The sequence below is a fragment of the Alligator mississippiensis genome, chromosome 2 (assembly GCF_030867095.1).
Source record: "Alligator mississippiensis isolate rAllMis1 chromosome 2, rAllMis1, whole genome shotgun sequence".
In the NCBI taxonomy this organism is placed as follows: Eukaryota; Metazoa; Chordata; order Crocodylia; family Alligatoridae; genus Alligator; species Alligator mississippiensis.
Genome location: NC_081825.1, coordinates 145,223,769 through 145,248,386, shown reverse-complemented (window position 1 = coordinate 145,248,386; position 24,618 = coordinate 145,223,769). Strand labels below are relative to the sequence as shown.

Sequence of the window (24,618 nt, the reverse complement as noted above, 5' to 3'; positions counted from 1 at the left end):
GATACACCTTGTTTATTCAAGCAACTAGTTTCATAAAAGCTAAGACACCAATTGGAATAAAAAAAGCAGAAAAAACTTTTTTTCTTCATATAATTTATAAATAAAAATTTAGACATGAAAAGATGGGATCTACTAATTCTAATAACTTGGAGGACATGGTGAGCAAAAATAATCAGTTCAGTTCATTAGTTTCATGGACACTTCCTATGTTTAATAAATCAGTTGTTTGGGAATGCAAAACATATTTTGATAAGGGGGCTTTTCTTCTTTGGAACTCAGGAAGTTTATTTAACGAATGAAAACATTTAAAAATGTTTTTTGTGTATTTTTATTCAAATTCTAATTTCCATTGGAAAAAACAGCTGGATATTCAGTTGTGGTTAGAAATACTGATTATCACCTCATAAATAAGAAATGCATCAATAGATGTCTTCTAACACCAATTTTAAAATTTAAGAATCCAAATAATGCATATTAAGCTGCATAACTGCTTTGAGTAAATGGACAGTGAATTCTCTTGGTTAGTACAAAGAGGTTCAAGGATACATTTCGTTATAAATCAATATAGTTTAATGGTTGTCAAACATTCTTTAAATAAATAACTCAAATGTTGATATGGTAACAAAAGTTAGATTGCAGATTTAATTCAAAGTGTCTCTCATACTGATCTACGTCATGATTAAAATTGGTGATATAAATCACTTTGCTTTAAATGAGTCTGCCCTGAAGTGAAATGAGTGTAAAATCTAAGTTAATGCTTACCCAACAACTAACAGACTAAAGAGCCTTGTCCTTTAACCTTGTAATGTTAGGTCCAGTTTTGAAGGGGATATTTTCTTCATGGCCATTGCTTCTCCTGGAAAATATAAGTACTGGAAAATAGCACTGCTTTATTTTAATAACATAAAGGGGAAAGATTGAAAATTGAAATTAGTCCTTGTGTTTTATACTACCTCTGTTAACTCCAGAATCTGGAAACAAAGTGAAAAATTGCCATTATAAATTGACAGAAGTTGTTAGGCAAAGAGAGTAAGAATGTCTCAAAGGAGCCTGATCTTTTAGGTTGAGAAACTGGTCTTCACCTATGTTTATGTTATTAACAAAAGGTCAAAAGGATTTTTATAGTCATATGTCTTGGAAGGCATCAGTGACTACCAGGGATCCTGGTTTTCCCTGTTTAAAAATTGCATGTTCTCTGATAAAAACAAACAAAAAAAACCCACCCCAAATTCTCTGATTAAAAAAACCACGTGTGTGTGTGAGAGAGAGAGAGAGCGCGAGGGAATATACACTGTTATAATGTACTTCATAACAAAACAGACAACCTGCACAAGTCTATTCAAATCAAGTCAATCCCATTCTTTCTGCTGCCTCCTTTTTTGATTCTCAATAAATAAATTAAACTGTCAAAGCATGACCTAAAATCTCAGTGTTCTTGATTAGGTGAAATGCATGCACAAATTGAATCTGTCATCGTGGTCATGTAAACAGCAGGTTTTCTATTTACAAAAAGGAAAGGTCACTTCTAATGTATATGCACATCTGTGACCTACATCATGGCTACCAGCCTATGTTAGGCTTACAACACTTGACAGAATCCTCAAAGCATTCACCTGAAGGAACAGTTGGAATCTCAATAGGTAGGGAGAAATATCTAATGAAACTAACCTGTGTTTATGGATTTCGTAACAGTAACCATGTTGTTGTATTTTAGTACTGCTTGTGTAAAAAAATCCTTTACTAATGCAGCAAGTTGCTCATTTGAGTAATACAAAGCATGTCTTTGATGTAGGCAAAGCACTTTTTCAGTATTGGTTAATTGATTCATTTACATGTTTCTAATCCACATGAAGGCACAAGGCAGTATAAAACATTGTCTTTTTTATAGTATATCATTCCTGTTTTATTTTTCCTGAAGGCATTTGTTATCACATAGCTGAATAATGTAGAATTTTTTTCCTTCCAATAATAATTTTGCCTCTTTTAAGATCAGACCCAAATCTCATCGATGCTAATGGAAAGAACTCCCATTGATTCCAGTGAGTTTTGGATTACAGCCTTATTTTGTTCATGGTGATCTTGGCTTCAGTGACGGCAACTGTTATTTTGACACTGACTTAAACAGGATCAGCATCAGGCCTTTTTTCTATTACTGAGTTTTTTTTCATTTCCCTCCCCCTTTCATCTTTGGTATTACTTTATTTTTGCCCTTTTTATTTCTCTCATCAATGCTTTTCTCTTATTTTCAGTCTTTTGGACACACTTTAATTTTCATTGTAATTTGTTTTTTCTCTTCCAGCATCCCATAAAGGCAGTAAACACTGAATTGCCTTCCATTTGTCAGCTAATGATTGTCCCAAGTAAATGTAATGTGGAAGCAAAATAAAATTCATTATATTTGTTTCATTAGCTAGTGCTAAGTAAATATAAAACTATGCCTGGATAGTTATCATTATGGGATATTTTCCATATGTTCTTTGCAAAGAGAAGAGTTGCTTTTCAAAATTGCACTGACAAATAAAAGTAAAAATATAGCTGATTTTTGAATGCTAGAGTCACATTCAAGTTTTGATATTAGAATACTAATTTGACAGTAGTGATTGAAGGTTTAATTAAGGAACACACGCAGGTTTCCTTCATGTGGGCCAAAATTACTACTGAAGAAAAACATGTCCCATATGTAGATATGTTCTATTAAACAGCATAAGCAAAAGAGGCAAGTTTTAAGGTACGCAATTCCGCCATATCTTAACTTTTGCATACTCAACTTAAGCACAGTGCATTTTTTTAAAAAAAGTATATATAAAAAGAAACGTTTATATATTTTCCCTTTCTTCCATAAATAAGAGTATTGAAACACATATGGCTTAGATTTTTCAGAAGAAAAATAGTCTTTTGGCAAGTATAGTAAGGGTTAACCATGCTATACTAAATATTTTGGAAAGTTAAGAGTGTATAAAAGGTGTGATTGAATTTATAGATATTAGTATTTTGTAAATATTGGTAACAATTATTATGCCTGTTGCTGTATCAGGGATGTTTTTACTGTTAAGGCACCCATAACTTTGGCAACAAAAGACAACATTCTCCCTGAGTCATAATTGTTTTCATAAATAGATCCAATCCAGATGGTGGCCATCTATTAAAGCAGCAAAGTCTATAGCTTAATATATATTGCTATCAATGGTTAGGATTTTCTAGGACTACAGTCCCACTTACAGGTAAGATGTGTACAGAAGGTTCCTGCCCAGTTAAGGAAGGAGCTGTTTCAGAAGGAAGAGGGTCCTATATTTGTGATGTTATTGAGCTTACATTAAGATCAAGTTGTTACAGAACATAAATCACTGTCTGTACCAACTGTAAAAACAAATGCCACTATGTTGTAACAAAGTAATTATGTCAACTCCTTTTGAATGCAGCGGAGTTTTTTATAGTTTGGAGTGTCTATGAATGATCTTTTTGAAAGGCATTGCAACTTTTAGATGAACATTATCAGTGCTACATATGTATGATAGCAAATAGTTTTGATGGCTTTAATTGTTGTAACTTGCATTTAGAGCCGTTTAAAAAACCTAGGTATTTAGTGTGCTTCCCTCTCCAGCTTGGAAAATATTTTATATTTTTTCAGAAGAAATTAAAATACTGAAAAGTTTTAGTCAAAAACTTTGACCAAAGGTTTTTGGCTTTGGGACTTCAAAAAAAAAGGAAAAATCAAGACTTTTTGTAGAAAGCAGATTCTTGTAATGAAAAATATCAATAGAAGATCTTTGACAACCTCACTTAATTCATGAACAACTATATAAATGTTATCATGGACTACCAATGTTTTGGAGAGAGGAGTTTCTGCTATCCACCATTTTCTCCTGGACACTTGCCAAGAAGTTGCATTATAGTTACTACATCTACTGAACTCACTAGCAGTGCCTAACATTTCTGTGCCAGAAATGGTAATGACCTCTTCTCTTATAGTATTTACTAGATTAGGAGCTTGGGGTCAGTCAAGCACTGTTTTTCACAGAAGCAGTTTAATAGATGAAACTATTGTCCCACAAGAGGCATAACACACCTTTATATTGAAGTGTGCCACATTCCAGTGTAGGTATCAAAATAGAAATCCTTGCACAGGAAATCCTATTCTCTCAGAGGACCAGTTTCATACCTAGTGTACCTGAAATCAGTGGAGCAACACTGGCATATACCAATAGAAAATATGGCTTGATGTTTTTGTGAGAAAGTGTTAACTCTTTGTCTGGCATACCACATTCAGGAGGCAACAAACAGTATACTTGCATATTCCATAGATAATTAGATGGCTTTGTAGGCACATCAGTATTTGCACTGTACTATCAGATCTTCCTCTGTCTGATTCAGTTATTATGTGCAGAGGAAAAGTGTGTGTTCACAAAATAAGGTTTTCAAAACAGGAAATTAAATTAAAGTTTATATTCTAATATCTCTGTATTACCTTGGGGAACATTTACATTTTAAGGGTTTCTATTTCAGCATGTGAGTATGTACAATCCCTGGTTGATTTTGTTTTCTGTTCTCTTATTGTTGCTGTTATTCATTTTCAAGGTTGCTATGAGTAATAAGGTAGATAAATCAATCTTGTAATGGGAAGTGATCATTCACTGTTATATTGTCCTCTAAGCATCTTCCCACATGATTCAGTCATAGAGACAGCTTTATGTTGTGTTATGAATCCATGCAAGTATGGGCCTTTGAGGCTTCTGCAAGCCCTAGAGGGATTGTTTAATTAAGCAGATTGACCATGCATACATAACAATATCACAGGGACTTCAAGACATGGGTTGCCCTCCATTTTAGGTATGGATTAATATCTGCACGCTATAGCAGGTCTACAAAACCCAGATTATTGCCCCATTCAATTTATTGCATCTTCCTTCTGGCATGAGTTTGAAGCTGCTTTCTAGCTAGTGCTGAATATGAAGGATTGAGTTTGTTCTCTACATCACATTGATGATTTCCAAGTTGTATTCTTGCTCTTAGTTTTAGTCCTTAAGCACTCAGGGACAGAAAGTATGTATGGCATCTATACTCACTCAGCCTTTGACCTCATTGCAGTCACTGTACCTGCAGGTATGTTTAAGGGAGAAGGGGAGCTTTTTCCTGAATGGTTTTACCCAATAATGATTTTTTGTCCTCTTACCTCCCCTGATACTCCAATATTCAGCTATTAAAGGTAGCTGAATTGCCCTCATGTTATCCTCTAATTTGCTTCACTTGATTATAATACCTGCCTCACATTATTTGTTATAATTGAAAATTATTTCAGAGGTATTGTCTCTTCATTTCACATCTTAAAATTATGTCCACTATGCCTTATTCCCTGTGACCCACCTGGGAACTTTAATGATTATCACAAGTACACTTTTATAGTACCACCCTGGGCAGCAATACTCTGCTTTTAGCAGACATCTGGATATCAGTTTTTCTATAATATTAGCATATTTCTCTGTATCCAGGAGTACTGTACTGAAAGATGCTCTGAAGATGATGGAGGTACTTGGGCTCTAGACAGCAAAAGAGCTGAATAGTAACAAGATGCTTGTTTGCACATGGGTTGTGCTTTATTCGTCTGTTCTACAGTCTTTCATCCCCAAAGTCCTGAGGTATTGGAGAGGAGGAAAAATGGTATCTGTACTAGTCTCTTCCTCCCTCTGCGGCTCCTCAGGAAGCATGTAGAACCAGTTTCCTGTCTGTATGGCTTTATGGGTGGTGACAGGAAGTTGCTGGAGTCCTAAATTAGTGACCTTTCTATTATAATTTGAAATTAACTCTGGAAATCAACATTAAATACCACTCTTTCGGCACATCTACAAGTGCACATTTACTGTGCAGTAACCACAATTGCTGCATAGTATAGGTGTGCATCTACACATGCACACCTGTACTGCACAGTAAATATGGTGATTTATGCTGACTTGAGTGTAAATTTTATACCTCCATTATACAGGTATCGAGTTTACGCCTGATTAGTTACTGTGCAGTAACACACGTGTAGATACCTTATTGTGCAGTAACACTGTGTGTGGACTGAACTGGGACTAACTTTAATCCACACACAGCATTAATGAGTTTTAATGCCTGCATGTGTAGGTGCTAGCCTATTCCTATTTGCTGCATAGTAATTTATTGTGCAGTAAATTTAAGCTGGCATAAATACACATGTAGACATGCCCTATATTGCCCTTTTCCTGTGAAGGAGGAGGATGCTGGCTTGGCAGGGGCAGGAGTAGCTCTGGTTTCATACAGAGAGAAGGCAGAGAGCAGAGTGAATTTCTTCTAGATACACAGGCTTTTTTTTTCCTGAAAATTTCAGAGCTCTGCTGAGCCTACAGGCTTCAGCCTATTACTCCCGTAAGGCTCTACATCTTTCCTCCTGAAGGCCTGATTCAACATATCCTTGGCAAAGTGATCTCCCAGGGTGTCCTGAGTCTGTTGGAATCTTTTACTTTTATTAATGTGGAAGGAATCACTGTAGGTGTCACTTTCTAGGAACATGGGAAACAGTCTCCAGTGGATATTTAACTGTGCTCTCTATGATTTGTGACAATTCTGTTTTCTTGTAGACCTGACAGCATGCTGTGTAACAAACTACTGCATTTATTCATAAGATCTTTTTGGTTTTTTATGCATTCCTTTTCCTTGCATGATACTGCCTCCCTCCCCCACCCTCCACCCAACACTCACAGAGCAAGAGGCAGATACGCAGACTTGACCCTGTGGTCAAGTCTGAATACTGACAACAGTTATAGATCTTACATCTATTGAAAAGTTTTGGGGATTTTTTAGGAGATTAGAAAGTAAGAGAAAATACATGTTAGATTATTGGGAAAATATACCTAAGACATAGAGGGTACTACAGATTATTGCTGAATCAGTAAATAACTTGCATAACCAGGGGACTATGTATTGAGGCAAAGGTGCAATTAACTCCAGTGGTGTTGAGTGTAAGTTTAACTAACCCAAGATTTTGCTTTACACCAGTGAGAAAAAACTCATTGCAGATGCCCTGAATAAAAATCTGTTTCTCAAGAGACTGGACCCTCAGCAGATCCGAGACATGGTAGAATGTATGTATGGGAGAACATACCAGCAGGGGAGCTATATCATCAAACAAGGAGAGCCAGGCAACCATATTTTTGTGTTGGCAGGTTGGTACCTTTTACATGTGTTTATATTAGTAGATGATGCGAGGATTATGATTGTATCACTTTCATTTTGCTTTTATATGTGGAGGACACAGAAAATATTGCTTATAGATTGGCACTGGCTTAACTGCTTCCATTGATCTTACTAACTGGTCCCATTTAGGTCAATGAGAGATTTAACCTTAACTTCACTTGCCAGTGATGAGTGCTTCTATAAATTTTACCATTATATCATTGCAAAACTGGACTGATTTGAGTTAGTGTGTTATGGGATTCCTTCATTTGTGTGAAGGGGAACAGAAGGCATGTTATATTATTTTAATATTGAAGGTGCTGTCACATCTTTTTTTCTATATTTTTAATTCAAACAGCAAGTAAAATCTAAAATATAGAAAATTGCTATGTGGTAAAAGGTTTGCTAACATTCTAATAATAACAATTATTATTGTAATTATTATTATAAATAATTTTATAAAATTGCTCCGAGCACAATCTTGGCAGGTAAATTCTGAGCTTATAAATCTTAGATTTAACATTTTAAATTATGTTTTTGAAAAGACAAGCTTGTAGTTTAGACATCTTTATCACCCTGCACATCAGAGCTCTGAAATAATGTAATTTTGGTATCCTGACATATAGGCTTCTACTTTGTCCACTTTTATATTGTCCCTCAAGCAAAATAAGTCACCCTGTGCATTGATCACCCTTGTATTGGCCTACACTGAACACTTTAGATCCGCACATAGAAGGAATGCTCTTCTCTTGTCACGTGCTGGGCAGAACTTGGGCATTTAATCTTTAATCATAACCATCTTTAAAATACATAGTCCATGCTAGAGTGATGGAGGACTCAGTAAGTTCATACAGGAGTGATTGGGATGGGTACATGAACGGATGGGTGTCAGTTCTAAAGCTGAAAGGATGCATCATGAGGGGTTCCACAAGGGTATGCTCCGCGTCCTCTACTGTTAGATATTTCATTAATGGCTTGTATAATGGGATAGAGAGTACAAAATACTTCTCCTTCTCTCTCTCCCTCCCTCTGCAATAGTTCATACTCCTATTTCAGATCCTTATTTTTACATTATTGGTCCAATGTTGATATTTCAGTTGGTCAGGACATCAGGAATCTCTTGGTTTGTTGTTCATTTTCTATGTGTAACATAACTTTAATGCTTACTATCCTGGTGACTTTTTTGACAGAAGGCAGGCTGGAAGTTTTTCAGCAGAACAAGCTGCTCTCCTCAATCCCTGTGTGGACAGCATTTGGTGAGCTAGCCATTTTATACAACTGCACAAGGACAGCCTCTGTGAAAGGTATACATAGTTCATTGATACAATGTTACCAAAAGTGAAAAGTACAAGTATTGTTATAAGGTCTGCATTACATCCAGGTTCACTTTGAACTTGTTTTTTAATTTACGATATGATGTTTAATATATGATTGATGCCCTGACTACATTTCCAATGAGCTAACATAGTTCTTTCTTTGAGTTCTTTCTGCCTGGGGACCTAATAATGCCAGTTCACAAACATACTCCCTTCCTTAACATGACCTTAGAAAGATTATTGCGTATTTCTAGTTTGTTCTTGCCAGCCAAATACACACTGGGTGCATCTACACAAGATGCTTTATTGCATGTTAGACAAAATTAATTCACAGGGAGACATCAATGTCTACAAGTGTGCGGGATTTATTGCACAGTAAATTAGGCTAATGAACTGTTTGCTAGTACTAACAAATACAGGTACTAGATTAACAGTGCATTAGCTACTATGCAGTAGTGCACTGTGTAGATTGCTACCTACATAGCAATCAGCCTAGGCAGCAGGAGGCTGGGGGGGGAGCTGTCCACAACTCCAGTGCTACTTAACTCCTGGCTCCCCCATGGAGTGGGAAGCTGAGCTGTGCCAGGATGGGGGAGCTCTGTGTCCCCGGTTTTGGTGCTGCTCAGCTCCCAATTCCCCCCAGACACGGGCAGGGAGCAGGAACTGACTGGGGCATGTATTACATGGGCAGCAGCAGGGCTGATGAGACAGAGAGTTCCCCGTCCTCTCAGCCCTGCCACTGCCCACACAGCGCTTGACCCAGTCAGCTTACGCTCCCCACATGTGCCTAGGGGGAGCCAGGAGCTGAGTGGCACTGGGACTGAGGGGAGACATGGCGGGAAGTAGTGCCAGGACTGTGGGGGAACAGGGCTGGTACAAGGGTAATTGGCGCCCTAGGTGAACTGTGTAACTCGGCGCCCCCACCACTTCCAATATAGAGGAAAATAAGAAGTCTAGAATTAACTTTTACCTCTGAGATCTTTTCAGAGGTCTTTCTCCCTTTACCAAACCAAAGGTCTTAGACCAAAGTGGAGCTGTAGCTGGCTAGGGCTGTTATTTAGGATGATGTTCCCGTTATTTTGTTCTGCATATAATTTTGGTGCCCCCCAAATTGTGGTAACCTAGGTGACCCCCTAGTTTGCCTAATGGTTGGACCAGCCCTTGGGGGGGAGGGGGGAGACATGGCTGGCGGATAGCAGCACCAGGACTTGGGGGGGGGGGGGAGGGGGTATGCGAGGGGAAAGGACTGCCAGGACAGAGAAGAGATGCAGGGGGCCTCTACTGTCTCCATTCCAGCCCCTCTATTCTGCACTTGACCTGCCCCAGGCAGTACACAGGGCTTGTGCCCTTCTTGCCCACTCATTGTGCTACTGCTCGCATTGATTTGAGGGGAATTTTTCCATCTGCTTGTATAACTGCCTAGGTATGCCACCAAATTTCACTACTGGGCATTCGGAGGTGCAGAGGTGGTTAGCCACACTAGTTTGGAGACTGGCAGAAGGTAGGGCAAGTTGGCATCTTAGAAACTAATTGGTTCAGAGAGGCATGAGGTTTCACAGGCAGCAACCTGCTTTGTATGTGTTAGTAATCCATATCTTTCAGGAAGCTTAGAATGGTTAAGGTATCATTAAAATTATGTAATGCAGAGTTGGACTGACTTATGCTCAACATTACATCAGATCAGGTTGATTAGGGACTAGCAGTTATACACTATAATAATTGTTTCTTTAGTACAACATACTGCAATACTGTCAACTCCTATTGCTCTCGTACCAGTTTGTTTACCCTCAGGGTCTGTAAAAGAAATGTAGTTATCAGTTACATCTTCAGTTGTTTCCTTAATATTATTTGCAGATAACAGGTCTGACTCTGCACTTGTTTCCCAGACTGGTGTAAATCTGGAGTAGCTCCATTGAACAAAGTTGGTTTTTATGGGTTTTGCATCTGAATTTGCCTGTGGGTGGCATTGGTGTGACTGAGAACAGCCTTTGATCCAAAATCCAAGTGTTTTCTGGGCATTAAACACAGACTGGATAAAACACTTTGTTATGCTAAGAGTAAGTAAAGAACAGTTAACTAGAGACAGTTTGAAATTTATGGGATTATATTGGATATAAAGGCTGGAAAGGATTGTTACAATGGGTTGCAGTTTGGTACAGTGGTAGGGTGCTGAGCTGGAAGTTAGGAGTTATGTTTCTTTCTCTTCCACTGTGTATCCTTGGACAAATCACTGTACCTGTCCCTGCATCCCTTTCCCCTGACACCCTTTTCTATCTTGTCTATTTAGGCTGCAAATGCTTTAAGGCAGGGACTACAATCTGTTCGTATGTATGTGTGTTATGCTTAGAGGAAGAGGGCCTGATCTCTGTGGGACTCCTTGGATGATACTGAGTGCATCTACACATACACTTTAATGCCCAGTAGCCTATTCTACTGCTCATTAAAGTGGTGGGTAAAAAAAACATGATAATGTGCAGTAGAATACGCTACTGAGCATTAAGCATCACTAAAAAAGCATGTGCTTGTACTACTGTGCATTTGTGCAGCCTAATGTGTGTTTATTTAGTACCTCAGGGTGCCTGTACATGATCCAGGAGCTTGAAAATGGTGGTGGGGGTGCTTTAACTAAAGCTTATGATGAGCTTCAGATAAAGTACCCTCACTGTCATTTTAGAATGCAGGAACACTGATACATGAGACACTTTGGGTATTTTAATTGGAGCAGTTATCAGAGGTGCCCCCTGCAGCCGCCCCCCCCCCCATGTGTAAAAATGCCTTCATATTGAAGGTATTGGATTTAATGCACATTAGCAAAAGTGCATTAATACACATGTAGATGTGCCCACTGTAATTCAAACATAAAGATTATTAGGTGTGTGCGAAGAGGGCTGGATTAAATTTGGGTTCAGCCCAATTTGGGGGACAGTGATTTGATTAATTGGTTTGGATTGCTGTCCCAATTCAATTTGGCCAAATTCAAATCTGAAGATTCGATTCTGATTCAGAGAATCAGAGATTCAGCCATAGACACAGCTTTAAATCTTTTTCTACATACCTCAAGGTACCAGGTGTGGCTCATGAATGCTGAGATGGTGGGGCGGATGGAGTGTCCCACAAGAGCGTGGAGGAGGGGCCCCCCGTGTGCTCAGCGATGCACCCAGAAATGGACTGGAAGGACGTTCCATCTGCCACACCATCTCAGTGTTCACAAGCTGTCTGGTACCTTGAGGTATGTAGAAAAAACATATAAAGGTGTGTCTGTGTCCAAATCATCGAATCTCTCCGGATTGATTCGGAGGATTCCGATTCAATTTGGAGAAATTAAAAGGTCTTCTGATTTGATTTGGATTTGGAGATTTGGCTGCTGAATTGGGCTGAACCTCTGCCAAATTGAATCAGCGACCAAAGCTTCGCACAAGTCTGAAGATTATCTAGTCTTGACATCCTGCATGACAGTGTGTAGATTTCATCCTGTCATTCTTTTACTACCCCAACAGTTTTGTGGGAGAGAAACATCAGCTAGTACTGATGGGCTTGATTCACTGAGCTTCAATATGCTCCCACTATACCATTCCACTTCAGTCAATACATATTGGTCAGTTTTCAATGATTCTGTGAATTCTACTTGCTTTTTCTCTGGTGTAAATCTCAGTGTACATCAAAGTAAATAGGAACAGAATTTAGTCTTCTGGTATTTTTTTTTAAAGTTTTTTTTCCTTTTTCTCTTCTCATTGGTCCTTTTCCCTGCCTTCAGTTTAAAGTACTTAAGCATTTTGTTAAATATACTGACTATGCAAATGGAAATTATTACATTTACTTTCTTTCTCTCTTTGTTGCTGCATGCTAAACAAAACTGCATTGATAAGGTGATTATTTTCCTTACTGGTGCACTGCTGCATTTAATTTTGTTCTGTATTCTTCTCCTTTGCATGCACTTCATACTATTATCATTGCAAAATAAGTTTTTTTGCATATCACGATGTCATGTTATTTTAGTGCTTTGTTAATATTGATTGGTTTTGAGGAAACCCATTGAGAACCAGCATAGAGTTTTGAATAGTTAAAACACTACAATAACTCAAATGTACTGTCTGCTGGTGTTTCCACTCTTTTTACTTAAGATGTAGCTAGTAATTTCATCTGTGAACAGGGATTATGGGTGCCTGGCCTAGTAAAACTCTTTCCAGCCAGCTTTGAACAAAAGAGGAAGATGGGAGTATTTCCAGCACAAACTCTCAATAGCATTTGTGCTATGACTGTTCAAGAAAAACTGCAAACTTGAAACAGTAACATCTCATTCCTTTGCACAGTGTATTTTTCCTTTCCCATTGTGGTTGATAGGTTACAATTTCTTTAAAACTGTAAAGATTGCTTGAGGAATAATTAAAGAAACTAGGGTAAGATTCCCAGCTGATGAGAGTGGAAATACACCTATCAAGATCAAGCAAAAATAGTTGTTTGGGACAGAGGTAAAATGAACAAACAAACAAAAAAACTTGTATGGAACCACAGACAGTGATATACATCAGCTGAGAATCTACCCATACCACTGAACTAGCTACAAAGGTTAGTAGTTTGAATCAGAGTTCAAGGAGTTTAGGAAATAAATGGAACCCTTAAGTGATGTATGCTTTTGGACTTTATACATGATGCATTACTCTTTCTAAATAAAAACATCCCTCTGTTCCTGGTACAAAATCATTTATTTTAAGTTTTATTTTTTTCTGACATTGTCTTTCAGCATATTTAACATCTTGTCTCATTTATATGTGCCATAACTTGTGTAAAATTGTTGATTATATGTTATATTTAAGGAGGAAACGGTGTTTAAATTAAATTTATCCACCTTGTTAGGTTATGTAGCACTTTCATATTTTGCATAGCACTTCAGGATTTGCCCCTTTGGTTTCAGAGTCAGGATATGACTTTTAGATCTGGTATTTTTAGTTTAATTTCTCTGTAGTGTCTTAAAGCATTTCTAGGAGGTTAAATCCAGTACTTCTCATTATATTGTCCTATCACAGGATAACTCAGAAAAATCCTAATCCTGTGGATCTTTGTCCACTACGTATTTTACAGTATGAATCATTAGGTTTTATGTTTAGTCTAATTTAGAGGTGATTCCTAGCCCAATTATTGTGCACTTAAACCTCCAAACTAAACAATGGTGACTTGTGTCTCTTTTAAGCTCTTTTATTGACTGTATACACCAAAATTTTCAAGCAAGATCAGCACCTGTAATCAGGATTAAAATTCACCTCCCATTTAAATAGCTCTCTTTCAAAGCATGTCAGGTAATATGGGAATTGCTTGTTTCTCAGCACTTATTAATATCTGGGCATTATTTAGATGTCTAGACGTGAAAGCTATGCTGTCATGAAAACCTGGTTTCAGCTGTGGAGTGTTTGAATATATGGCCCATATTGCACAATACATATAGTACCATATCATAATATTGTAGTATCTTCCAACACATCATTAAAGGAAATTTGTTTTTGTTTCTTTGTTCTGGTCTTCTGAAAGCTATCACAAATGTTAAAACATGGGCATTGGACAGAGAGGTGTTTCAGAACATCATGAGAAGGACAGCACAAACAAGACAAGAACAGTACAGAAATTTTCTCAGAAGGTAATACAGTTTACATCCAAAGTAACAAAATGAGGTACACAGATTATTCTTGTTGCAATCTGTGTGGAGGTAATAGTGCAGCCAGTACAACTGTTCAATAGTACATGTATTTCACAGTGTTGTATGTTTTTGGATTCACAAGACGCATACATGTGCATTAATACTCCTTTGCTACTGTGCATTAAGTTTAGTACCTCTAATATGAAGTACTACATAAATGTGCAGGAACTGGTGCTACTGCACAGTAGCAAAGGCACACGGTCTTTTTCTGACACTTAATGTACATTACACTAATTTTGTTGTGCACTAGTGCATTAGCACGGCTTTTGCCACGAGACCCTAATGCACAGTAGAATTAGCCTACTACGCATTAAGCATCTTCTGTAGGTGCACCCACCAAAACAATTTTCTGATATTGATTTTTCTGATATGTTAAAAAAGACAAAATATGTTTTATATGCTCTAAGTTAGCAAACTGAAGATGCAGTGGCTGGAAATTCAGGCTGTAAAAAAACATTAAATGAGAAACAAGGCAAAACATTTTAAACACAAGAGTAATTTACTGTTGGAGTGAATTCTTAAGGGAAATGGTAAATTTGTCACGTCTTGGATACTTTAAATCAAAATGGCATGTATTTAAAATATCTCATATATTTAGAAAGACAAGTTATTGGGATTGAATATTTTCACTAATTGGTCAGGGGAAAATAATTCCCTCCACTACACATAAAATGGTAGGTGAAATGGTTTAACCTGCGTGATGCAAGAGATCAGGTTAGAGGCTTACAACGATCCCTTCTAGTTTAAAAAATCTATTACTCTTCATTTTAGAAATTAACATTTTATGGACAAAATAACATTATTTTAAACAAATAAGAGAATACAGGTTTCCCTCACTTTATGCGGGTTCTGTATGTGTGAATTTGCTCCTATGCGATGACCCTTTTTATACCAAAAATTAATTATATGCAAGGTAAATGCACTCTTATATGATCAATGTGGTGGAAGCCCGCAGTGAGCTGCTTTGTGCAGTGCATTGTGGGAGTAATGCGCACCAAATTAGTCTCCTGTGTGGATCTGTGCTTCTCACTTGTTGTATGTGACACGTGTTTTATGTAGTTGCCATCCCCATTATGGCTTCTAAAAATCCTGCTAGCTTATCTTCTATCACTCTCTGCTGTTGGTGAGTAATAAAATTGTCTTGTAACAGTGGTAGAAATGAGTCTGGGGGTCAGTACAGTTGAGGTCTTGGAACGTATCCCTATTTGTTACATTGAAAAAGTGGGCTCCCTTTATGCGAATTCTAGTTATGCACCGTTTTCCAGGAACACATGTACAGCATAAAGCGAGGGAAACTTATATTTAAATTGCTGTGACAATAATTAGCCAATATATTTCTTTTTATTATTTTCTCTCTGGCAAAAAAATTATCACTTATATATAGTTCCAAAATAAGATACCAAGTCTGCCTCTGTATAAAGTATATTCTAGGTTCAGACTTCTTGGTATTCTTCTCTAGATCTTTTTGGGCTGTAGTCCTCCTCTCAGAGAAGCATCTTTTCTCCGATTTTTTTTTTTCCCATCATTAAGCTATTACTGCATTTGGATTCTCTCTTAATAACAATCACAGCAAAACAGTCAATCTTACCTTTGTTGTAATTTTCAGTGTTTTGAATACATTTGATTTGCACTGGAATGGCAGTAGGATGGGTTGTTTTTGACACTGAACTAATGGATTGTGATTCACGTGTTTAATTTTCAAACTAGGCCCATGATTTGGCTAGAACTATTTATTCTTTCAGTGCATATTTGGAAGATTTTTAAAACTATCAACTTCTGCCCTATCTTTTTATCTTCCTTTGTATTAAACAGAATGTAACCCCACAAAGAATAAGTGGGGTTAGTACTTGAACTATCCAGTTACATGTTGTATACTTTGTATTTGGATAATTGCTTATACCAATATGAAATGATTGTAAATCACTGTCCATTGATGGCAACCATTTCTTATTGGTTTGTACTGGGAGGAAATGGGTACCGATCTTGGCCCCTATTTTGTAAAATGAATGCTACAAACACAGCATGGGGATAAGATCTTGGAGAAAACGTGAAAGATCATGAATTGAACTAAGTGTGCATTTTTCTTGATTTTTGAAGTGTATCCCTACTGAAAAACCTACCTGAAGATAAGCTAACAAAGATAATCGATTGCTTGGAAGTGGTAAGAGATTTTAAAGTTAAGCTAAAGTGCATCTGGCACATGTATTTTAAAAATAATCAGCACCAGAGTCTTTCCAGTTTTAAGCCCTCTGAAGTTAACTTTATTTGGCTACTGTTAACTGGCACAATAAATTGTGGGGCCAAATTGCTGTAATTCTGGAAGACACTTTTCCAAGTAGACTCACACTTGAATTCATATTCAGAATCCAGGAATTTCATGTGACATAACTTTATTCTAACTGAAGTGCAATCTGTATTGCAGTTCTGACAGCCTTCATTGTTATAACTGTGCCTGAGATCTTTAGTAAGAACATTTTCTAAGACTTTGGAGTCCAGAATGGAACCACCATTAGTTGCATTTGTAATTCTCATATAATAAAATGGAGTTGAAATTATTTACCTGAACTGAAAGTCTGCATGTAGATTATGAGAGGCTTAAAATTTATATCAAGCTAAATATATCTGTAAACTATCAGGTTATAGAATATACTTCATATAAAGCCTCCTTGTACTGTTGGTTATTAAATCATTTTCCATCAGTCATAAAATATAGTGTGAAGTAATAATCCATTGAGAAATACATATATACTAAGATTTGTTTTGTTGTTGTTGTTGTTGTTGCTGCTTTGTTTTGTTTACTTGCATGTAAATTATGGCTCCAGATTTCAATATGCAATTTATGGAAATCTTCCTTTATAGTTTATCAAGGACATGCAATGATGACACAGTTATAACTTTGCACCTCCAGAGATTTCAGTTTTAGAGTCATTTTGGATAGGCTTGCTTCCCCTGTTCTCCTGGGATTGTTTTCTACGCAACATAACTCTATCACAGATGGTACAAATTCATAATTCATCTTAATTTCACATTTTTTATTTACCGAGGAGGGCAATATTTTTCTTTTAAAGAAGAAAATCTGTTTCTAATATAACATGTGTAGAACCATCAGAGAGGAATTCTATGCTGACAGTAAATAATAAAATTTAGTGGCACCAAAAATAAATGTTAGTTTGTGGTATCTTCAGCATCTAAAGGAAGTGAAATATACAGATAAAAGAAGTTAAAATCCCTCAGTCAAACTGCTTGATTCTCTGATGCCTTAGTCGTTTACACTTGTGCAAAGTTGGTGTATAATGCTTCCGTTTGCCTTGAACTACTTCCAGTATGGAGAGGTGGACTCTAAGGCCACACCCACACATGAACGTGCACTTTCAGTGGCACAACTTGCTGCAGCTCATGCCCCTGCACATGCCCTTCATTGCAGGACAAATTGTCCCACAACAGGCAAACTACTCTTGCCCAGCTCCTCCCAGCTTTCATCCAGAGCCCAGCAGTCTTACCTGGTGGCCTGGAGCAGCAGGGCACAAGTCTGGCAGCATGGAGGCCTGGCTGGATGGCCTGGCTTCCATGTGTGCTGGTGCACACTTGTTGGGCATGTGCTGTACTGCTTTTTCTTCTGGTTTTTTTTTTTTTTGTTTGTTTGTTTGTTTTTGGGGGTTGGGGGGTTAGCTACCAGGAAATCCTGGCAGCAACTTTTGGCCCTGAACTGCAAATTTGCAGCTCAGGGCATGTTTTAACATTTGCCAAGTGTGGCTTACAGTGCCACAAAGAGGCTTGTGGTGCCGCAAACCACATGTGCTTATACATCTGTATGCGGCCTAAGGCTTTAACATATCAAACAAACCAAATCTATGTATTTAGGAAGGCATCTATCAGAACCACTGTAGTTAAAGGTTCAAATCCACAATTTTGACCAATGTGTGCTTGGGCACAAGATAAAAGTAACTATATTATTTATTATTTGCATTGTGGTAGCAGCTAGCATCTGCATTCATAAACCAATATAACATTGTGCAAGGTTCTATACCAACACAGAACAAAGGACACAGACAGAAGTGACAATTTTCTCCTGATCTGGCCAAACCAATTTGTAGCCATGACCAAACCCAAGTGCAAGGTTGCAGACTGCTTAAAAATGGCTGATAGGGCAAAAATCTGAACTCATGCTGCATGAGAGGTCAAATGAAGACATTTCCAAACAGAGCATTTTCTGTCGGGGTGTGCAAAATGGGCTGTATTCGTTTTGGATTCAGCCGGAATCGGGGACAGTGATTTAATTCATTGATTTGGATCACTGTCCCCGATTCAATTTGACCAAATCTAAAATTGAAGATTTGATGCTGATTTGGAGAATCAGTGGCTCGGTCATAGACACAGCTTTAAATGTTTTTTCTACATACCTTGAGTTACCAGGCATGGCTCATGAACGCTACTATGGTGAGGCGGATGGAGCATTCCACAGGAGCATGGGGGACCGCGTGCTTGGCGGCGAACCCAGAAGTGGACCAGAAGTACTTCCAATCCACTTCTGTGTCTGCCAGGGAGCTCACTGCCCTCCCCCCCCCCCCCAACCACGCTTCTGTGGGACACTTCATCCACCCCAGCGTTGCAACATTCACAAGCCCCTGGTACCTTGAGGTATGTAGAAAAAACATTTAAGCTGTGTCTGTCTGAATTTCTCTAAATCAATTCAGAGGGTTCCGATTCAAGTTGGAGAGATTAAAGGGTCTCCTGATTCGATTCGTAAATTCGGCCACCAAATTGGGCTGAATCTCCACCAAATCAAATTAGGGACCGAAGCTCTGCACAGCCCTAATCTTCTGTAACTTCTGTCTGCACTGCCACCCAGCCTTGAGCTGTTTTCAGAATGGGAGGGGATAAAGTGAATGGAGGGGGTTCATTCTGGGGTTTTTTCAACCCTCACTGAAGGGTGGGGTGGGTGTATTGGAGCTCCCCAAGGTGAGGGGGCTGCAATTCACATTCACCCGTCCTACCCTCCAGTGCTAGCTGGGGAACCTCTAGAATAAGCTTTCTCTCCTCCCTTTCCTCACTCCCATTCTGTAACAGGGTCAGGTTGGGAGAGAGGAGTGGCCGTTGCTAGGGAACACCGACTGCAGGCTGGCAGCCAACAGCTAGATTCCCCTCCCCCCTGGAACTTCTATTTAGTCTGGGTGGTTGTTGTAACTCAGAATGATTTCTGCAAAGCATTCTCCGTTACAGCAGAAAGCTGTACTTCTGTCTGCACCCATAGAAGGGTTTTGAAGAAAGGTGATGTGGTGACTATTGAAAGAGATCTCAGATATCTCTTTCCATGTATAAGCGAGAAAACATGATAGGAATCATAAGTAAGATTTTTTGAAAATTAAGCAAGTGAGTGATGAGGGCTGGGATCATGGGTAGAATGGAAGCAGAAGTTGACATCTTGGGAGCATATGAGAAAAGAATCATATCACCTTTACCAAGTTCCAGATTCTGTCTGTAAGTCCTATGTTAGGTACTTTCAGTGACTTTTCCTTGATCTTTTTTTCTCAGCTTCACCTGTCAGGAAGGGATAGTCACAGTAATGTCTAAGTATGTAAAGTGTTATCCTATTATGTAATATACATTTGCTGGGATCCTTCAAATCTAGAATGCTTCATTGTATCACGTGGTCCATTTAAAGCAGTGATTCTCAACCAGAGTGCCTTGAGATCCTTTCAGGAGTGTAACACAGTGTTAGCACTTTCAGGTGTACAAACATGATTCACATGATAAACTCCAAGATCTCAAATAGGAATCTGTAGTGTTAAAATCATCATCTTTCTGGGTTCTTTGCAACAAAAAAATTGCTCTTATTTTTCTGTAGTCAAAAACAAGTGAAAACTAAGAACAGGCATTTTCCAAGATGTGTCTGAAGTCTATCAAGGGGTGCCTTGAGTCCAAAAAGTTTGAGAGCCACTGATTCAGTGTGTGAGAAATGAGAGGATTTACTTAGATATAAATGACACAGAAAGAAAGTTTAAAAATAAAAATAATTGCATGTGAAGAAGTATTATGTGCTGTCTTTTCAAGTGGTGGATGATGTCATTTTGGGTGAATGAAATCAATCATAATGCAGATTTATATATTCTTTTATCCTTTTATTACCTTTTTTCTGCTTTAACAGGAATACTATGACAAAGGAGATTATGTTATTCGTGAGGGAGAGGAAGGAAGTACCTTCTTTATATTAGCTAAAGGAAAGGTAATACATAAAGATATTGAATCTTAAATTGCAGAATACAAATGTATTTTCCAAACAGCTCCTGTTGGGTGAAATCAGTATATTTTATCTAGGATGCTGTTAAGTCCTTTGGAGTCTGTTGCTTATTATAATTGCTCATGGGTGAGAAACCCGACTGTTATTTAAAATACAGCCCCTGTACACTGGGTAATGTAATTTGTGCCAGTTTTAAGGCCTTTTAAATTGTCAGATGCCATGTACAGGCATTATGTTTCTACCAGGAAAGTTGCAGCTCTTCTGGTAGAAACTGGGAGTATGCAGGTGTACATTCAATTTCTTCTGGAGGAAATATGCCATTTCTGGGAGAAAAATTGACAGCTGGATGATCTCTCCTGAGAGAGAGTTTCTGCAGAATGAATGTGCTTGATTCCAGGGCAGAACCAGAGGGTGTGCAGTCACGTGGTGCACCGCTCTCTTGGATTGGACCACACAGTAGGAGCCTTCAGGAAATTTTAAAAGCTCCATAAGCAGTTGAAACCACTCCCTCCTTTCCCCTTCCTACTCAAAGGCTTGGGGCTGGGCTCATCTAAGAATGGGAACAAGAGCAACAGGGATGACCAGGGGGTTCCCCTTCCTATGCTGTGACTGTTCGAGGTTGGAGAAAATACTCTTCAGCCACACTGTTCCCACTATCCCTTCCCTAGTTGAGCCCAGTCCCTGCTTAGCCTGGTTGGCTCTGGAGCGTCCCCATTCCCAAACAATAGAGAAAACAGGCAGGAGTGGGGTAGGGGGAAGAGGAGGGGAAGGGGCAGCCTCTGAGTAGGGGGGATTTTCATCTGCTTTTGGGACTTAAAAAGTCCCCAGAGGCTCCTGAAGCACAGGCTGCTGCCCTGGTTAGGGGGTGGGAGGAAGTGGCAGGGAGGAGGGGGCTGGGAGCATGGGATGCATCTACTCTTGCAGTTCTGACTGCTGCTCCTTTACCCTCTTTTACAAAACCCTGGATCTGTCCCTGGCTTGACTCCTCTGTGATCATAGAAAATTAGGGTTGGAAGGGACCTCAGGAGGTCATCTATTCCAATCCCCCTGCTCAAAGTAGGACCATCCCCAGCTAGATCAACTGATCAGGAGAACTTAAGCAGCAGCTTCCCCTGTGCTTTCCTCAGACTGGGGGGACTCCCGGTAGCTCAACTCCTCCTGATCACAGGGGGGTTGAGCTACTGCTACCCCCAGAGACCAGGGACACACTAATCTGGAGAAGGTGCAGAGCACTACTCTGCTGCTCCCTGCTTGTTCCATAGACTGGAAACTTAGTCTGGTGCTTAGTCTGGTGCTCTGTACCCTTTTCCAAATCCAGAGACTTTCTGGGCAGGTTTCCTATCTCGGAGAGGCAGGGCAGAGCCACTCCCTGCCACACCCCCCGCCACACCCTCCAGGAAATGGGGGAGTGTGGACTGAATGCCTGTACTGCTTCGTTTCTGAGAAAAATCTGAGAATTTTTCATGGCTAGAAATCTATCAGAAATTTCCACTGCTAGAAATGTATGCCTCTTCATACTCAGAGTGGTGCAGTGTTACTTTAGTTTAAATAAGCCCACTACGACTTTTTGGTATCCCAGAAAATTAGAACATAAATACTACTCTGGCAAAAACTCAATTTGTGAAATAACTATGAAGCAGTGGCCTACTTGGTACTTGTATCTATAAGCTACCAGCCTATTAAATTACTCAATCAGTGTCAATTTCCTTTTAGTTTTTACCCCAAGAAATAAATCAGTACCCAATATCCATTAACTATTAGACTGGCATGAGACCTTAAAGAACCAAAGTGGGAGAAAAATATTGTAAAGGTAGATTTGTGTCTCTAAAAGATTGTTTTTATCTGGGGGTATTACCAAAAAACCTTGCTTCTGTCATATTTCCTGGAGCATCACAGCTACAGCAGCCCTAAAAACTAAATGTTCATTTCTAGAAGCTTTTAAATAGAAGTATAAAACACCTCATATGGAAATTAAAATTAGAGCATTAATATTTAGGTAACAATATACTTTTTTCCCCACAGCCCTGCCCCCACCATTAAAATCTAAGCTTTTTTGGTATTGTGCTTATTTGATACTTTTGCTGAAGCATTGTAAAGATTCAGAAGTCTATGAAGAATATAGAGCAGGGTAAGGGAAGCTGTGTCTTATTTACCCACATGAAAACATGACTTACTGTGGAATTTTTGTTCCTACATTTCCCAGGTTAGAGTTACCCAAAGTACTGATGGTCACGCCCAACCACAGTTGATTAAAACATTGCAGAAGGGGGATTACTTTGGCGAAAAGGCTCTGATCAGGTTGGTTCACAATGTTTAATTCATGCTCTTCTGTTTGTTTCTTTAGAAACTTAAATATGCTATTGATTTGACTTCTTATGATCATCTTTGTTTTGACTGTAAAGTTATGTTTGAACAAAGGCAATGTGTGAATATGCTATTAAACCAATACATTTTTGCATAGACAGTTTTAAGACAAGCTGCCATGTGCTCTGGGCTCCATATGAAAAAAAAGTGACCACGCTGTTTGTATGATCATTTAGGGCCAAATAGGTCCTAAAGGCTTAATAAAAACTAGCTGAAACTCGCAAAACATTTGTGATTAAATTTTTACTGCAAAAGTATTTCTTTAAATACAGAATTTTTAGTTATCCTTTGACCAAATACTTTAATGGAATCAAAACTTCTCCCCCTCAAAAAGGCTACATAAAGCTGTCCACGTGTAAACACAGGCTTAGGAATATAAATATATGTTTTGTCAAAAGTCTGACCTTGCGAGTTGTTTTTAGTCATAGAACAAGCGGGTCCTTGTACACGTGACTAAGGGCTCTTGTACACAGGAGGAAAGTGCCCCTTTTAGTGGCTTAATTGCCCTTGTTAATGATTTAATTGCATAACAGTGTACATGTTTGGTGTCATGCTATGATTAAATTTTGTAACAGTGTGCCCATTCATCAGCGTATTTAGATTTAAATGACTTTTATGTAGCAAACTAAAACGTATCCCATGTATTTTCGTTTGCTATGTAACAAATTACAGCAATATTTCTCATGTGTACAAGGGCCCTATCTGGAGAAGGCAGTAGGGATAGTGCACAGGGTGCTGGAAGCCTGCGTGTGCTTAGGGAAGCTTGGGCTTGGCAGGCTTCTAGTGCCCCATGCACCATCCCCACCACCTTCTCCATCTGCTACCACATACAGCCACCCTCCTGACACCTTCCTAGGGAAGTGGTGGGTACAGTACACAGGATGCTGGAAGCCCTCCAAGCCCAAATTTACCTGTGCACACCCAGGCTTCCAGTGACCCGTGCACCATTGGATCTGGTGGGTGCTGCCTCAGAACTGGAGCTGCACCCGTGCAGATAGCGTCCTGCCTGGGCAGCCCCAGGGGACTTTGTCACCGTGGAGGGAAGCACTGGGCACCCCTATAGTTCACAGGTTATGTATCCCAGTGGCATCTCATGCAGACAGGCTCCACCGAGTGGGGGCGGGGGGAGTAGCAAGAGACCTGATTAGGCTTACATATAGTAGAAAACTCTCCCATGTTACTAAACAAAGCTGCTGTTCCCATGCAAATAACCTTGTAACAAGAAATAAGCAGAGAACAGTAAAGAAAATGCATGATCTGCAGGGATCTGGGTTTTCTGTTTCCCATGGAAAAACAGAAAAATGTGGATATTTCCCTCTTTACCCAAGAAAAACATGGATTTTTCATTTCAAGAGACATACATGGGCTTTGCACTTTTTCAAAGAGCTCTCTGCAGGCTGGCAAGAGTTCCAGCTTGCAAGAGACTGGGGGGGAGTGGGAGGAGGGCAGTCAGGCAAGGGCTGTCATGTGCATGTATAGGCACCAGGCAGCCTAGAGAGCATCTCCTGTAAGTAAGGAGGGGGGAAGGGGATTGAGGCCCCCATAGGGAGGGAGTTAGGCAGGGCTGGGGATGCTGCCTGGCCAGGCAGTGTGTGGGGTTTGGGGCCCAGGACTGGAATGTGCGGCCACCGGGCCCCAGCGGGGACCAGGATGGGGCTGCAGGCGGCTTGTCTGGGGGGACAAGGGAGCAGGCTCCCCACTGCTGCCTGCACTCCTGGAGGGGAAAGGGGGGACCTGTATCCTCAGATCTGTGCATGGGGTAGGGGCAGGTATGGGCTGCCTGATGCAGGCTTGGGGCTAACCACCCTGCTGACCCTGATACT

General features: G+C 39.3%; 1 protein-coding gene across 1 annotated transcript in view; it reads left to right on the top strand.

Annotated features, from left to right (window-relative positions):
* The window catches only part of PRKG2 (protein kinase cGMP-dependent 2), a 71,550-nt gene that overhangs the window by 9,540 nt on the left and 37,392 nt on the right, over positions 1-24,618 (top strand). Inside the window, exons 3-8 of the mRNA XM_014604178.3 lie at positions 7,012-7,178; positions 8,379-8,492; positions 14,028-14,133; positions 16,291-16,354; positions 20,339-20,416; positions 22,635-22,729. Coding sequence (XP_014459664.1) covers positions 7,012-7,178; positions 8,379-8,492; positions 14,028-14,133; positions 16,291-16,354; positions 20,339-20,416; positions 22,635-22,729 — 624 coding nt within the window. The remainder of the gene's footprint in view (positions 1-7,011; positions 7,179-8,378; positions 8,493-14,027; positions 14,134-16,290; positions 16,355-20,338; positions 20,417-22,634; positions 22,730-24,618) is intronic.